The 18,081-nt window shown below is 40.9% G+C and overlaps 2 protein-coding genes across 5 annotated transcripts in view; one reads left to right on the top strand and one right to left on the bottom strand.

Annotated features, from left to right (window-relative positions):
• scml2 (Scm polycomb group protein like 2) overlaps window positions 1–18,081 on the bottom strand; it is a 136,663-nt gene that overhangs the window by 107,674 nt on the left and 10,908 nt on the right. For 3 of the 4 annotated variants that reach the window (XM_059967974.1, XM_059967976.1, XM_059967977.1), the window contains one exon: window positions 5,999–6,095. In XM_059967974.1, coding sequence (XP_059823957.1) covers window positions 5,999–6,023 — 25 coding nt within the window. In that variant the 5' untranslated portion in view covers window positions 6,024–6,095. Of the gene's footprint in view, window positions 1–4,527; window positions 4,558–5,998; window positions 6,096–18,081 lie in introns of those variants that run through there. The other variant, XM_059967973.1, reaches the window with a different exon arrangement.
• On the top strand, window positions 8–16,304 carry LOC132393132 (general transcription factor II-I repeat domain-containing protein 2-like). Its single transcript, XM_059967992.1, has 2 exons — window positions 8–1,130; window positions 14,967–16,304. Exons 1-2 carry the CDS (start codon window positions 1,098–1,100, stop codon window positions 15,615–15,617), a joined length of 684 nt encoding a protein of 227 aa, XP_059823975.1. The 5' UTR covers window positions 8–1,097; the 3' UTR covers window positions 15,618–16,304.

Below are 18,081 nucleotides of genomic sequence, written 5' to 3'. Positions count from 1 at the left end.
TAAAAAAAAGTGCAAGTATGCTGCTTTAAGTACATTAATTATATTTACAGAAGAATAAGTTCTTCATCTGATGAATAAATTAAATACCAAATAATTTGTTTACCCCTTTTGAAAGACACTCTGACCAAAATTAATCCATATTCAAACTAATGATTTTATCACAAGGAAAAAATAACCTACTGGAGGAACTCAGTGGGTCAAATGGCACCTGTGGAGGCAAAGACATGGTCAACGTTTTGACCTATCATGATGCAGGGGTTTGACTCAAGACAGAAGATTCCTTTGCCTCTTCAGATGCCACCTGATCCACTGAGACCTTCCAGCTGTTTGGTTTTTGCTCCAGATTCCACGGCTGTAGTCTCTTATATCTCCAATTAATTTGTCACTATGGACTTCATCTGGCTTTTATTGGTTACAACTATGAAGTCAAAGGTGAAACAAAACATACAAAAGAGTGTTTTATTAAATCAGACATAATACCAAAGTCTAGTTGCAAGTTTCATGTTCAAAAACTACTGTTCCAAACTGTCTTTACAAAGGGAATTCTGATGGCTGTAAAAAACACACTGGATACAAAAGTGTGTCAAACAAAATACTTAAATAATCTATTACTTCATGCAGAAGTAAACCCTGCATAGCCGCTAGCCAAGCCTAAGAGTAACACATGCAACTCTGGACATTACACTTACCATGAAAGGTTCTTGGCAAATTGGATTAAAGAGAATTCTAAGAACAGCAATTGTTGGAGTTGGACAGTGTAAGAGTGGGAAGCTAAGGCTTTGACTCAAGAGGCTTCAGCGTAAAGAGGTGGAGCAAGTGGTGAGGAAATAAAAGCACAGCCCTTTAAGAAAAAGGCTTCAGTGAGAAGGCACAGATAAGAACAGGTAGTGTTTTATTGTGTCATTTATCCTTAATCCTTTCTTCTCTCTAGGTAGGGTAGTAGGGGGCAGTGGAACACTCCTGCAAGATGTGGAAAGTCAGGGAACCTCAGGGGATCTCTGAAAAGTGCACAACAAACTGGGCAAAGGAACTGGTGCTGGATCTACAAGTACTCGTGATCATCCAGGAAACTGAAGGCTTCATGGACAAGACTTTTAATGAGGTGTTCACACACAAGAAATAGGCTTCAGGTAAGTAAGTGACCACCCAAGATAAGTAAGGAGAGTTGGCACCTGGGGCCATTCCCCTCAACAAGTATACCTCTTCTGATACTGCTGGAGATGATGACCTATCAAAGTGCAGCAGCATCACCCAGGTCAGTGGCACTGTGGTTGCCTCTGCAACTCAGAAGGGAAGCACAAATTCACGCACAGCAACTCAGATAGGAGACATGACAGTTGGGGAGAGAGAAAGGAGATTCTGTGGGTCTGAAAGAGACACCAGGATGGTGCATTACCTCCTGCGTGCTATGGTTAAGGATACCTCAGTGAGTAGCCAGAGTCATGGTGCACACTGGCACTAATGACATAGACAGAAAGGGAGAAGAGGTCTTGCACAATGAGTACCGGGATTTGGAAGCAGATAGAACAGATGAACGAATTGCTGAGGGTGTAGGAACAGGATTTCATGTTCTTGGCTCACTGGAATCTCTTTTGGAGCAGACCTGACCTGTACAAGACAGACAGATTGCATTGTGTCTGGAGAGGAACCAATGTCCTGGTCAGGAGGCTTGCTAAGGTTATTCAGGAGAGTTTACACTAGTTTGGCATTCTGGCATGTCAGAATGTGAAAAACTGAGAGGAATGCAGATGCTATGACAGGACCAAGGTCACAGGAACCATGGGATGGAAAGATTGAAGTGTTTTTTAATTCTAGGAACATTATGGTAAAAGTGAGCATGGATCAGTACATGGAACTATGATGCTGTAGTCATAGCAGGGATTTGGTTGGGAGGGGGAAAGGAATGAATGCTTAATATTCCAGGGTTTTGATATTTGACAAAAGGTAGGAGGTGGTAAAGGGAGGGGAGTGGAGTTGCACTATTGATCAGAGATAATATCATAGCTACTTGGCTGGAACATAATGGAGGACTCATCCTCAGAGTCTTTATGGATAGAACTCAAAAATAAGCAAGGTGCAATCACTCTGAGAGGATTGTACTACAGACTCCTCAATAGCCACCGGAACATTAAGTACAGATATGCGAACAGATTAGGGAAAGATGTAAAAATCAACAAAGTTGTAGGAATGGGCAACTTACACTCCCCTAATATTGACTGGGCCTCTGGACTGTAGAAGCTTTAGATGGGGCAGATATTTTTTGCTGCATCCAGAGGGGCTTCTAAATCAATATGTAGATAGCTCAACAGGCCCTGATGTTGGTTAATGAACCTGGCCAGGTAACTGAGCTTTCAGTGGTAGACGTTTGGGAACAGTGATCACAACCCTAAGTTTCAAGACAGCTATAGGTAATAATGAGAATGGACCTTACGGAGACGATCAAATTGAAGCAGACCAAATTACAAGACTATTACGCAGGAACTGGGAAAGTTAATTGGGAACAGCTGCTTTTGGGAAAAATCCAAATCTGACATGTGGTGGGTGTTTAAAGGCCAACTGCACAGAGTACAGAAGAGGTATGTTCCAGTAAGAAGAAAGGACAAGGATAGGATATATCACAGGCTACTGAGAGAGTCATAACATTGCTTCATAGCCAATGAGATTCCATTATTCAAGAAGGAAAATAAGAATAATCCTGGAAACTATGGTGAGTCTCACACCAGTGGTAAGGAAGTTACCAGAGGGGATTCTTAGGGATAGGATTTATGAGCAATTGAAAAACAACGGCTCACAATTAATGCAAGGCAAGTCAGGCCTTACTAACTTGACTAAGTTTATTGAGAAGATGACAAAGGTGCTAGAGAAGGTAAAGCTCCAAATGTTTTCTACATGGATTTTATAAAGTGTTTGACAAGGTCCCTCATGATAGGCACATCTACAAGATTAAAATGCATGTGATCCACTGTGAATTGGCTATTTAGATTCAAAATTTGCCCATAAAACACAGAAGGTAGTGGTCAATGGAACTTAATATGGCTGGAGGTCTGTGACTTGTGGTGTTCCATAGGGATCCATACTGGGACCTCTGCTCTTTGTAAAACACAAGTGACCTGGATAAAAATGTTGGATGGTGAGTTAGTAATATTGCAGTCAATACAAAGTATTGGTGAGGTGGTACAGTAAAAGATGACAACAACGATACATTGAGATATAGATCAGTTGCAGATATATACGAAGGCTAGATGGAGTTTAAATGGGCCAACTGTGAAGTATTGTATTTTGGGAGATCAAATGCAGAGACACAACACTTAATAGCAAGACCCTTAATAGTGTTGAAGTGCAGAGGGATCATGGGGTCCAAATTCATAACTTCCTGAAAGTGGCTACACAGGTTGACAGGGTAGTTAAAATGTATAGTACGTTTTCCTTTATTCAGTAAGGAATTGAGTTCAAGAGTCCAGAAGTTATATTATAGCCTTAAAAAGCTCCACTGCCTCTAAATTATTCAATTCAGTTCAGATCTATTTCTTACCCCACCCCAACCTTTAAAAGAGAACTGAAAGGGAACTTCTTTATACAGAGGGTAGTGACTACCTGGAAGGAGCTGCCAGAAGAAATGATTAAGGCAGATATGACTGCAAAATCTGAGAGGTACTTGGATAGTTAATTGGAGGGGAGGTGGCTTGGAGGGTTATGGGCTAAACACAGACAACTGGGACCAGCAGGGAAGATGCTATGGTCAACACAGACCAACTGGGCTGAAGGGCATGTTTCTGACCTGTATTAGCCAGTGACTATGTAATCATAAAAACTTCTTTTGATACAAGTAGAAACTATTGTCCCATTCAAACTTTTGTCTTCTAGTTTGCCAGTTCCATCCATCTAGTTGATCTTGCAATGAGTACCATTAATCAAATCTTTACTGAATGGCCTGCAATCTTTTTTTCCAACCTCAAGTCATAGACCATGCAACTCTATTCTGTTTCTTCTATTCTTTCAGTAATAGAAATACAGACTATCCACCTATTTATTATTCCCAAAAGGCTAAAAGCCATCATGTTCTGAAAGCATTAAATTCCTTGCCCTGTTGAAATCACAAAATAATAAAGGCTTAAACTTATACAACCTTATTATTCAAAATAATTGTAAAAATGTTTGATTTATCACCTAAAATTCCTTGTATCACTTCACAATATGTAACTTTCAATGTTACCCAAACAAAATCTGATTGGAAAAAAAAACATAGAAAGAATTGTACAATTCATGTTTTTCCGTGTTCAAGTAGTAACAGTTGTACTACAACATAATTGTCAGACATTTCTTTTCATACACTGCTTTGGATTCAAATGGACTAAACGGTTAAAATTTTGCAATGCTTATTGCATCTGGTATCCATAAGTAAGCATACTTCAAGTTATTATTCCATCATTATGTCAGGATCATGACCACAAAATTTCTTAGTAACATACAAAATTAAACAAAATTATATTTAGAACAAAATAGATGACAAACTTCATCAACTTTTACCAAATAGTTAGTCATTTTTGTAGTATTGTTGATCCTGATTCACATTTTTACTTCTTTCCTACTGCAAGATGATCATATCCTCTTCACTCTGAAGAAATATTTGCAATCAAACTGAAAGCTGATTATATAAGAAGTATAATTGCTAAGAAAGTGCTTAGTTAATTATAACCTGACATATTGTTTATAATGCAATGTGTATACCATAAAAATTATAAGTTATTGCTTAGAGATCAATATTATCCTGCTCATCAATCTAAAACAAACCGAAAACTCAAGGTCAGTCTCTTCCACAAGATCAATTGCGATGCAAATTTTTAAAAATTAATCATCTAGAATAGCTCTGATTCCATTAATTGCATAAATTCAGATTAAACCAAAAAATCCTGCACCTCTCACTCTTAATAGAATCAGTCAATGCTTGTGATAACATCTGGAAGCACACAAATTCAGAATGAAGGTATGTTGAATGGAAAATCTTTGCACTTGCCTCTGTTAGTTATTAAATAACATGCCCTATGTAAGAACAATTCACAAACAATAATAAAATTAATATGGTGCTGGACAACTACAAAACATTGACTACAATAAGCGATCAAAAGTCATTTTTTCATTTAATTGCACCATAGGCCCTCAAAGGAGAAAAAAGTAGCAAACAGAAGATGCTAGACATCCTTCAGAGGTTCCCAACCTTTTTTATGCCCTGGACCAATACTTTTAAGCAAAGGGTCTGTGGACCTCAGGTTGGGAACCCCTGCATCTAAATGGTCATGTTGCTGCAAACAAATATGTACAATCATGAATAACTAGCAAACACTAGTAACCACTCAGGAAGAACTGTGGCAGCTGATCAACAGGGTAATTGACAGCATTTGAGTAATTAAGCAGTTTCTTATCAAGACAGAGGAAAATGGTGCCATTTTATTGGCCCTGAGCCCAAATAAGATGTGGTGAAATGGGCTACAGAGAACTGGAAATGCAGAGACAAACCACTGGACATCTTTTCATCTACCCATTGCTCGAACAGTGTCATGTATGTTTCAGAATTTTGCTGAGCTTTGTCGTTTAGCTGTCAATAGAAAAACTGAAAACTGGGTCAATGGATATAAAAGGAGAAAGAAGCAGTGAAATTGAAGGATTCAAGAGGAAGTATCAATTCATGCACTTATAATTCACTGGACAAAGTTATCAGGTTTGCTTTTTTTCATGAATCAGGTTCTTAAATTTATTTTAATACTGAACTTTGTCATCTAATAGACAGCTTCCCATTTATGATGGTTGTGTTACAAATCTCATTTTTTGAAAACACCCAAATATTCCTCATCTCTGAACCACAAACATACAATTTTAGTTTGTTATCTCCAGCATTTAGGTTTTTGTCATTTTAAGATTTGCAACTGACTGTTTTCAATGTGCTTTAACTTTATAAGTTAGGTAGCACATCCACTATATCATTTGAGCTGGTCAGGCTTACCTTTTGTTGTTGAAATCCTCCCCATAATAATTGTTCCTGTGTAAAATGTTCCGGACAACACAAAAGCTTCCTTTTTTTTAAAAAAAAGAATGATTTCCTGCAAAGAATTATAAAACATTATCCAGAATACAAGACTGTGATTAGCTACAAAAACTAGAAACAGTTGCAAATAATCAGTGGGTCAGGTAGCATGTGACAAGAGACCATGCAATATATTCTATTGTCCATGTAGATAGCATGTCATGCAGAACCCAGTAAACTGTATCTTCTGACCTTCCTTCTTGACATTAGTCAATTTCAAAGTGTACAGTTTTCAGAAAGTTAGGTAATGTTGGACAATTAACATTGTAGGTCACATCAAGGGGGAGAAAATAAGTCAATTTGCTCATATAAATTATTCCAACAAGCAGACTAACACGTAACTTTCTATTGAATGGTTAAGACTTAATTCAGGAAAGGGCACAGGACATCTGAATAACAACGATGAATAATTAAGTGAGTGAAAGCACTAAAAATTTGTATGGGATTGTTACTAAAATCCAACTCAAGCATGTCAATTCTAAGCAGGAGCATTTATAATTTTTTCATAAAATATCACCATAAGACTAATAATGTCAAACTATCCTTTAATCTTTTTGAGGAACAAATACCAATCAAGAACAGAGAATACATGCAACAAAACTGAAAGTGACACGACAAGAAGTTTTACACACAATTCAAACCTGACACTATCAGTACAATCAGACTGTTGTTCAGTAGATAAGCTGTTCATAGCTTACCAACTGCCACACAACATATGCAGAGTCAATGGGCAGCATTTTAGTGGAGAAAAAAGTGGCACTATGCAGCTACCAGCTGCAATTTCTTTATAGTTTTTTGAATATGGAAAAACTATCATCATCACCATTTGTTGGCTCCTCACTAATATTTATTTAATGCACCCCGAATTCTCTTGAATTGCCACAGTCCTGCTCCCACAGGGCTTTAGGGTAAACAGCACCAGGATTAACATTTACCCAAGGTGAAATAACAGAGATACATTTTCAAGTCAGGATGATGTACAACTTCAAGGCAACCAGCAGGTGGTGACATCTCCCTGCACATGCTGCCCATGTTCTTCTTGATAAAAATGCTATACATATTAGAATATCCTTGTAGGAGTCTCGATGTATTTTGCAGATGGTACATGTTGCAGAAACGCTGACTTGGAGGCAGAGAGTTAATTTTTAGGATGGTGGATGGGCAACCAATCAAATGGGCTGTTTTGTTCAGTTTAGTTTGTAGCTTTTTGAGAATTGCTAGAGCTGCACTTAACCAAGCAAGAAGAAATTATTTCACGAACTCTTTATTTAATCTTGTGAAAGATGAAAGGATTTAATCAGAAGATGAATCATTTGCCAGAGAATATTCAGCCTCTGAGCTGGCCTTATGATGACTGCATCTATGTGCCCGGTTAAGTTGAGTTTTGTGTCAATAGTAGCTGCTAGGATATTGTTGATGGGGTTTTTAATAATGCTAATGTGATTGAATATGAAAGGCTGGTAGTTAGAGTAAAAGAACTTCACATTTCACCTGGACAGTTTACAACCTGATGGCATGAAAATTTTCAGATAACCTCATTCCCCTTTATCCCTTTTTTCTTTTCTCTGGATCTACTCAGTTCCACCTACACCCATCTCTATAATCACCTAGTTTCTTTCCCCTCCTCCACCAACTCCATCAGCCCATCAACCACACAATCCTTCCATAGGGTTCCCTCTACCTCCCTTATTTGGTTCCATGCTCCACATTCCTTTTCTATCTTATTCCATGATCTGCAGAACTTTATGGTCTCCACCTCCCAACCTCTGTCACTATTCTGACTCTTCCCTCCATCTCCACTTCACCCTTCATCTGGTTTCATCTATTGCTTGCCAGCCGTTGTTCCACCTCTTCTCATCACCTCTCTCCTGGTGATCTTCAATTTCAGTCAAGACTATCCATTCCCCCCCCCCCCACCCCCATAGATGCTACATGACCTGCTGAGTTATACCAGCTATTTGCTTTTTCAAACAACAGCTGTCTCCTTTGTTGGAGATGATTATGCCCTAGTGGGTACATGTAGGTGTAGATTGCTCCTTTTTTGCAGAGGTGGGACAAAATGTATTAAACAAGAAGGTGATTTAGTAAAGGAAGACAATTTTCTTAAAACTCTTTTCTGGTGAAAGCTTTCTTACAAAATAGTTGACTTACTTTAAGTATAAGATATTCAAGTCCAGGAAAACTTGGTGTACAAATTACAAGTCAAGTTAGCAAAAATAATGTCAAATACCAGCAGGTCATTCCTAATGACAGCAAATTTATGCATTTTAATTATGAGCATTCCACCATTCAATGCTCACTTGTTCTTGCATTTAAACTGGTATATCTTTCAAATGCTAATGGCTGATACTTTGCTTAAAAGAATGCCATGTCAGAAGATAATCCTTAAAACAGATGAAGCAAAATGCTCATAAGAACCGTACAAATACATGCAAGGTTAAAACAAAACAGAAGTTGGCAGTTTTTTTAAAACCTTTATCGTGTGGTCAGCCGCATTTTTTCCACTACCATTATCATGTGGTCAGCCACAAAGTAGTGTCATGATGATGGTTTACAAAGAAATCAAATGAAGTATTCTCTTCTTTAACCCAAGCTCAGGTGACATTGAATTCAAAACAATTGGTAGGCTCAAATTTTAAATTAAACTAGATGTAATTAATCTCAATTATTTTGCTCTCTTATCTTATTAATTTAAAAGGAACTGGAGATACTGTAAGTAGTAGCAATTTCTATATCTGCACTATAGAATCAACTCATGACATTGATGAAAGATCATTCATAAACTATCAAGAGGGATGTTTATAAGTTTTAATTTTAAACTGCTTTTGAAAAATGTGCTTCAATTTAAGACTGAATTTGTGAAAGTACAATGCAAATCTTCAAAACCATTTTTTATTCTGTTGTATGTATAGAAAAGGATGTTACGTGTTATTTTAGTATTCATTTAATTGAAATTTAATGTATTATAGCTAACATACAAATATACTAACATTCAACAATGACATAATGCTAATGTGCTGTTATAAATTTCAAAATTATTCCTTCACCACAATATAGGTAAAATACATCTACATCAAATCGAAGCAAGAGGTGTAGAGTGAAGAAGTAAAGGCATCTCTCGGAGAGAAGCCTTTTTTTTAAACTGATCAGGGGAAACAGGCTAGACTGTGCAGGGACGTGACGTAGAGCACCAAAGGTTTAAAAGGGAGAGGAATTTTTCAACGGTCTTTTAAATTGAAGGAAGAGGCAGAGAGTGAAAAAGTAAAGGCATCTCAGAGAGAAGCCATTTTTTTTTAAACTGATCGGGGAAAAGAAGCTAGACTGTGCAGAGTAAGTTCTGGTAAGTTTTGTTTTGTTTGTTTAGAGTAGAGAGAATCCCAGGCAGGATGTTGGAATGCTCCTCTTGCAGAATGTGGGAAGTCAGAAAGACCTCAGGTCTCCCTGACGACACCTGCAAGAAATGCATCCAGCTGCAGCCCCTAATAAACCACGATAGGGAACTGGAGCAGGAGCTGGATGATCTCCGCATCATTTGGGAGAATGAGGAGTTCACTGATAGTAGCTACAGGGAGGCAGTTACACCAAAGGAGCAGCGCACAGGTAATTGGGTTACCGTCAGGCAAGGGAAGGGGAAAAGGCAGGCAGAGCAGGGCTCCCCTATGGCCATTCCCCTCAACAACATGTACACTGATTTGGATACTGTTTGGAGGGATGACTTACCTGGGACAAGCTGCAGAAGCCGGATCGCTGGCACTGAGTCTGGTTCTGCAGTGCAGAAGGGAGGAGGGAAGAGGAGGAGAGCAGTAGTGATAAGGGATAGTGATAGTTAGAGGTACAGACAGGAGATCCTGTGGTCACGACAGAGACTCCTGGATGGTTTGTTGCCTCCCGGGTGCCAGGGTCAGGGATGTCTCTGATCGCGTGCACGGCATTCTGAAATGGGGGGGTGAGCAGCTAGATGTCATGGTACACATTGGTACCAAGGACGTAGGAAGAAAGAGTGAGGAGGTCCTGAAGAGTGAGTACAGAGAGCTTGGTAGGAATTAAAAAGCAGAACCTCGAGGGTGGTAATCTCAGGATTGCTACCTGTGCCACATGCCAGTGAGGGTAAGAAGAGGATGCTCTGGAGGATGAACATATGGCTTAGGAACTGGCTTAGGAACTGGAGTAGGGCCAGGGTTTCAGATCTTAGGATCATTGAGACCTCTTCTGGGGCAGGTGGGACCTGAACAAGAGAGACAGGTTACACCTGAACTACAGGGGGACCAATATCCTTGCAGGAAAGTTTGTTAGTGCTATTGGGGGGGGGAAGGGGTTAAACTAGATTTGCAGGGGGATGGGAACCAGAGTAGATACTGGAGCCGGGGTGAAAATAAATGTTAAAGGTTCATGCAAAGTCACAAATAGAAGGGTTGTGTGTGGTGGTAATAATCTTCTGAGGTGTGTCTATTTCAATGCCAGGAGTGTTGTGGGGAAGGCTGATGAGCTGAGGGCATGGATTGACATGTGGAATTATGACATTGTAGCCATTAGTGAAACTTGGCTACAGGAGGGGCAGGACTGGCAGCTTAATGTTCTGGGGTTCCGATGTTTCGATGTGATAGAGGCAGAGGGATGAAGGGTGGGTGGGTGGCATTGCTTGTCAGGGAAAATGTTATAGCAGTGCACAGACAAGACAGATTAGAGGGCTTGTCTATTGAAGCCATATGCGTGGATCTGAGAAACAGGAAAGGTATGACCACTTTAATGGGGTTGTATTATAGACCACCCAATAGTCAGCGAGAATTGGAGGAACAAATCTGCAAAGAGATAGCAGACAACTGCAGGAAACATAAAGTTGTGATAGTAGGGGATTTTAATTTTCCACATACTGATTGGGACTCCCATACTGTTAAAGGTCTAAGTGGGTTAGAGTTTGTAAAATATGTTCAGGAAAGTTTTCTAAATCAATATATAGAGGTACCAACTAGAGAGGATGCAATATTAGATCTCCTATTAGGAAACGAGTTAGGACAGGTGATGGAAGTGTGTTTAGGGGAACACTTTGGTTCCAGTGATCATAACACCATTAGTTCAACTTGATCATGGATAAAGATAGATCTGGTCCTCGGGTTGAGGTTCTAAACTGGTAAAAGGCCAAATTTGAAGAAATGAGGAAGGATCGAAAAAGAGTGGATTGGGACAGGTTGTTCTCTGGCAAGGATGTCATTGGTAAGTGGGAGGCCTTCAGGGGAGAGATTTTGAGAGTGCAGAGTTTGTATGTTCCTGTCAGGATTAAAGGCAAAGTGAGTAAGAATAAGGAACCTTGGTTCTCAAGGGATATTGGAACTTGGATAAAGAAGTGAGAGATGTATGACATATATAGGAAGCAGGGGGCAAATAAGGTACTTGAGGAATATAAAAAGTGCAAAAAATACTTAAGAAAGAAATCAGGAGGGCTAAAAGACATAAGGTAGCTTTGGCAGTCAAGGTGAAGGATAATCCAAAGAGCTTCTACAGGTATATTAAGAGCAAAAGGATAGTAAGGGATAAAAATTGGTCCTCTTGAAGATCAGAGTGGTCAGCTATGTATGGATCCAAAAGAAATGAGGAAGATCTTAAATGGATTTTTTGCACCTGTATTTAGTAAGGAAACTAGAATGCAGTCAATGGAAATAAGGCAAACAAGTAGTGAGGTCATGGAACCTATACAGATTGAAGAGGAGGTGGTGCTTGCTATCTTGAGACAAATCAGAGTAGATAAATCCCCAGGACCTGACAGGGTATTCCCTCAGACCTTGAAGAAGACCAGTGTTGAAATTGCAGGGGCCCTGGCAGATATATTTAAAATGTCGGTATCTACAGGTCAGGTGCCTGGAGGATTGGTGGATAGCTCATGTTGTTCCGTTGTTTAAAGAAGGCTCTAAAAGTAATCCGGGAAATTATAGGCCAGTAAGTTTTACGTCGGTAGTAGGTAAATTATTGAAAGGAGTACTAAGAAATAGGATCTACAAGTATTTAGATAGACAGGGACTTATTAGGGAGAGTCAACACGGCTTTGTGCATGTTAATTCATATTTAGCAAATCTATTAAGAGTTTTTTTGAGGAGGTGACAAGGAAAGTGGATGAAGGGAAGGCAGTGGATGTTGTCTGCATGGACTTCAGTAAGGCCTTTGACAAAGTCCTGCATGAAATTCAGTTGCTAGGTATACATGGTGAGGTAGTAAAATGGATTAGACATTGGCTCAACAGGAGAAGTCAGAGAGTGGTAGTGGAGGATTACTTCTCTGAGTGGGAGGCCTGTGACTACTGGTGTGCCACAGGGATCAGTGCTGGGTCCATTGTTATTTGTCATCTATATCAATGATCTGGATGATAATGTGGTAAATTGGATCAGCAAATTTGCTGATGATACAAAGATTGGAGGTGTAGTGGACAGTGAAGAAGGTTTTCAAAGCTTGCAGAGGGATCTGGACCAGCTGGAAAAATGGGCTGAAAAATGGCAGATGGAGCTTAATACAGACAAGTGTGAGGTATTGCACAATGGAAGGACAAACTAAGGTACAGGTAGTCCCCGGGTTACATTTGAGTTCCGTTCCTGAGGCTGTCTTTAAGTCGGATTTGTATGTAAGTCGGAACAAGTACATCCAGTATTATTTAGCGTGTTAGTCAAACGTTTGTCTTAGTATATATTTTACCTTTCTATGCATATAGAACACTTAAGAAATGTATGTATTCCAGTAATTAAACCACTGCTTTGCTTAGTAATAATTGTAGCTTTCATCGGGGCAGGGCCTTTCATGTGCTCCACTATTCTCACTTTATCCATTATCCTTTAAAATTGTTCCAATCATAGACCAACTGTAACCTACCGCTTTTCAAATGACAGATGGCATTTCGCCTCTTCCCAAACACTTTATTATTTCCATTTTATTTTCAATCACGATCGCTTCCCGTCAATGGAACAAAAACATTGCAGGCGGTGGGTCCCGAACTGCGCCGGCTCCCGAGATCCACTGGGTCCTAAGGACCACCACACTGAGACAGGCTAAATGGGACAAGTGGGGGGCTGTGCTGGGTTTGGGTATTTGATCTTCCACAATATTACGCGTGGGAATTTAAACTGGAGGTGGCAGTGTTTTTTTTAACGAGGTCGAGTTTCAAGCTCAACATTAACCCAGCATGGGAATGGTCTGTCACTGGATCGAACTCGAGCCGGTGCTGATCTCACTTCACCACCAGCTGACTGGAACGGGGGGGGGGGGGGGGGGCAGGATCAGGGTGAATCTTACTAAGAAAAATTTAAGCCAAATACAAAGTTAAACACTCACACAGTGTCAACTGCAACGACTTAAAATGGTGGACGGCGTTCTCCTTCTTTGGTTTGTATGTATGAGTTGTCCATAAGTTGGACATTCGTAACTCGGGGACTACCTGTAGAACATACAAGGTAAATGGTAGGGCACTAAGGAGTACAGTAGAACAGAGGGATCTAGAAATACAGATACAAAATTCCCTAAAAGTGGTGTCACAGGTAGATAGGATAGTAAAGAGAGCTTTTGGTACATTGATTTATAAAGGCCAAAGTATTGAGTACAAGAGTTGGAATATTATGGTCAGGTTGTATAAGGCATTGGTGAGGCCGAATTTGGAGTATTGTGTGCAGTTTTGGTCACTGAATTACAGGAAGGACATTAATAAGGTTGAAAGAGTGCAGAGAAGGTTTACAAGGATGTTGCCGGAACTTGAGAAAGAGTTACAGAGAAAGGTTGAATGAGTTAGGACTTTATTCCCTGGAGCATAGAAGAATGAGGGGAGACTTGGTAGAGGTATATTATGATGGGTACAGATGGAGTGAATGCAAGCAGGCTTTTTCCACTGAGGTTAGGGGAGGAAAAAACCAGAGGACATGGATTAAGGGTGAAGGGGAAAAAGTTTAAAGGGAACATTGGGGGGGGGGGGGCTTCTTCACACAGAGAGTGCTGGGAGTGTGGAATGAACTGCCAGATGAAGTGGCAAATGCAGGCTCACTTTTAACAGTTAAGAAAAACTAGGACAGGTACATGGATGAAAGGGGTATGGAGGGATATGGTCCAGGTGCAGGTCAGTGGGACTAGGCAGAAAAACGGTTCGGCACAGCCAAGAAGGGCCAAAAGGCCTGATTCTGTGCTGTAGTGTTCTATGGTTCTAAGACTGTACACTCAGCCTGGTAATTTTCATCCGAAGGGTTCCCAAACTATTTTTTATGCCACGAAGCAATACCATAAGTCAGGGATCTGAGGACTCCAGTTTGGGAAACTACAAGATCATACAAAAGTGCTGGAGGAACTCAGCGTGCTAGACAATATTAATGGAAGGAAATGGACAGTTGGTGTTCAAGGTTGAGAACCTTCACCCAGTCTAAAGGTACAACAACTGTACAAAATTAGACAATTAGTAATCATCCATTTAAAATCTGGTGGCAAGTTTCGGAACTGATGCGGAAGGTTGATCTGAGCAAAAATCATTTCAAGAAATGGATGAAGTCTGGAAAATCAACGACATACACTAGTTATATTGCTGCTCAGGAAATAGTCAGGCACGGGAAGCAGTTTACAGATGGTGAATATATAAAAAGACAAAGGTGATATTGAACAAATAGCGCTGTTCTGCCGGTATGTAAACTCTGCCGGGCCACAGGAAGAACGATTGAGTTGATACCTCTAAAGGACCAAACACGGGGGGGAGGACATCTGTGAGGCTGTCTTGAATTGTTTAAGAGCCAAAGGAATAAAGACCACCCACCTGGTGTCAGTAGCTACTGATGGGGCACCGAGTATGATGGGAACGCACAAGGGATTTGTGGCTTTACTGCAGAAGTCGCTGGACAGAAAGCTGCTGACTTTTCACTGCATCTTGCACCAACAGGCACCGTGCGCTCAAACATTTCCTCCGGAATGCACAGAAGTAATGGATGTTGTCATTCAGATTGTCAATAAAATAATGGCAAAAAGTTTAAATCACCGTCAATTCCGTTTGTTACTGGACGAGCTGGAAAGCGCATATTCTGATCTCCTGCTGCACAACAAAGTCCGGTGGCTGTCCAGAGGGGAGGTGCTGAAACGCTTTGTCGCGTGTCTGGAAGAAGTGAGAACTCTCCTGGGCAGCAAAGGGCTCACCTTTCCCGAGCTGGAACAGCCAGAATGGCTGGAAAAGCTACACTTCATGGTAGACATGACAGCGCACCTGAACACGCTGACCACAGCTCTTCACGGGAAAGGAGGTACAGCCCTACACATGTTGGAGGATGTTTTGGCATTCGAGTGCAAGTTGACAGTGCTTGCCAGAGATTTACAGAAAGGCACTTTGTCTCACTTCCCCAATTTGAGAGAGTTCAAACAAGGTCACGACATGATAAATTCGGAGTATTTACATTCTGCAATCATCGCAATGCAAACATCGTTTGGGAAACGCTTCTGTGAGTTCAGAGAGGAAAAAAAACACATTATCCTTCCCGGTCACTCCCCTAAGCATCGATCCATCCCTACTGAATATGACTGCATTGGCAGGTGTGAGTAAACCTGATCTTGAGATGGAACTGGCCGACATAGCCGACAAAGACAAAGTTTAGACGCTTGACAGCAGACCTTGAAGATGTTGCCCATCAGAAGGCCATTCTTGCTCAGAATCCCAAATGGAGTGATATTGAAAACCTCCCAAAACCGGACAAACTTGTGTTCGAAACATGGAATGCTATCCCCGACATTTCTGTAAACATTAAAAAGTATGCGCTTGGAGTCCTGTCAATCTTTGGATCCACATATGTATGTGAGCAGGTGTTCTCCAACATGAACTTTATTAAAAACAAACATCGTGCACGCCTCACAGATGACAGCTTGCGATCCTGTGTAAAGATGAAGGTGACGTCATACAGCCCTGATGTGCAGATGCTGTGCGCTGAGGTCCAGGAGCAGAAATCCCATTAACCAAGTATGATAAATATTTTAATTGCCTATTATTTGACGTATATTCATATTTTTTCATTGTTCAGTGAAATAGTCCTTTTATTTTTCAGGTTGACAGCTGGCTGACGTTATTTTTGGTTTGCTGCTGGCGGAAAATTTAAGTTCGGCGTTTTTCATAAATACAAGAAGGACTCAAATAGACATTGAGTATTTTACTTAAAAGTAACCTTCAACCCAATGTCTTTTTTTCGGAGTTCAAAATGTTTTTGTTGCATGCAGAAATGTAATTTCGTTTTCTCTGCAGAGTTCATCAATTTCATAAATGCAACACATTATAGTTTGTTTATATATAGCATAAAGGCAAAAAAAAAACGTTGTATGCAGTGTTATTTCATTTTAAATGTCAAACGGGTTTTGTGGCTCCCAGTGTTTTCTTTTCTGTGGGAAATGGGTCCAAGAGGCTCTTTCAGTGGTAAAGGTTGCTGACCCCTGGCCTAGGGGAAGGTCACCCTGACAGAAAACCCCTGGTCCTCCAGGTTGCGGGTTGTGCAATGGGCTAACAACCCGTTCACGTAAAACAAGGAATTGTTACAGAAACCATCAACAGATTGTCAACCACTAACCCAGATCTCAGGAAAAACAGGGGCCCATTCAGGAGGCTGATGACGCACTGCAACCAAACCCGTCAGGAAGCTGCAGGGCTGACAACCCTCCTTCACCCGAGGAAAACCATAATGGAGGTTCCAAAGCTGCTCTCACAGAAGAAATCTATCCTAATCAGAACATGGAATGTGAGATCGCTTGCGCACAGGCAGTGAAGGAAATGAACCGATACCACCTCACACTCCTGGGCATGTGTGAAGCAAGGTGGAATACTTTTGGTGAGATCAAACTGTGGACAGGAGAAACTCTGCTCTATTCCGGCAAAGAAAAAGAGGAAGACCCGCATGAGGCTGGTGTGGCCCTGATGTTGTCCAAAGAAGCAGCCAGAAGTTTGATAGAATGGGAACCAGTGTCCGACCGTATCATCACCGTATCATCACAGCCAGGTTCAAGTCCAGATTCCAGAAGGTATCCATTATCCTGTGCCCCAACTAACAATGCAGAGGAAAAAGAAAAAGATCTCTTCTACACCCAGCTTCAAGCAGTAGTTGGAAAGGTACCTAAGCAAGATATGTTGATCGTCATGGGAGATCTGAATGCCAAAGTAGGCAGCGATAACACTGGCAGGGAGAGAGAGATTGGCCAGAATGGTTTGGGGAATATGAATGAAAATGGAGAACTCCTTACCGACTTCTGTGCCTTCAATGAACTGACCATTGGAGGTACCCTCTTTCCCCACCGACGCTGCCACAAGATAACCTGGGTCTCCCCTGACCATCAAACAGAGAACCAGATTGATCACGTCACAGTCCGCCAGCACTGGAGAAGTTCATTGCAAGATGTGAGAGCCAAAAGAGGAGCAAATATTGGATCTGACCACCATTTGGTTACTGCAAAGCTGAAACTGAAGCTGTCAGCCAAGAAGCAACAGAACACACGATTAAAGTTTGATGTTAGAAAACTACAGATGGAAGAGAACAAGAAAGATTTCCACATCGCCTTGCAAAACCGCTTTGGGCCTCTTCAAATAGAGGAACAAGATGAGAGAACAGTGGAACACGCCTGGATTACCTTCAAGCAGGCCACTGTAGGAGCCTGCGAAGAAGTACTGGGAAGACCACCAGTCAACAGTAAACCTTCGATCAGGGATGAGTCATGGAACAAGCTGGAGGAGAGGAAAAAGCTCAAACAGGAGTTGAATCAGTCCAGAATCCGGCAACAGAAACAAATCGCCGCCAACAGGTACAGCGTGATGGCCAAGGAGGTGAAGAAACAGCTCAGAAAGGACAAGACGTCATACTTCAATGAAATAGCAGAGCAAGCAGAAACAGCTGCCAGTAAAGGGGACCTCAAGGCACTCTACACGACAACTAAACTTTTGAGAGGGGAGAATAGCAATTTCAACAGACCTGTTAGAGACAAGACAGGCCATCTGCTCACTTCGGTTGAAGATCAGCTGGCGAGTTGGAAGGAAC

This window comes from Hypanus sabinus, chromosome 4, assembly GCF_030144855.1.
Source record: "Hypanus sabinus isolate sHypSab1 chromosome 4, sHypSab1.hap1, whole genome shotgun sequence".
Taxonomy (NCBI): Eukaryota; Metazoa; Chordata; class Chondrichthyes; order Myliobatiformes; family Dasyatidae; genus Hypanus; species Hypanus sabinus.
Note: the sequence above shows the minus strand (reverse complement) of the source record. Positions and strands in the feature narration are given on the sequence as shown.

Bases quoted from the DNA above. Each gene is read 5' to 3' on its own strand.
- LOC132393132 (XM_059967992.1), top strand. From the start codon at position 1,098: ATGAGGTGTTCACACACAAGAAATAGGCTTCAG. The intron at 1,131-14,966 runs GTAAGTAAGTGA...TTGCACCAACAG, and splicing joins ACACAAGAAATAGGCTTCAG to GCACCGTGCGCTCAAACATT.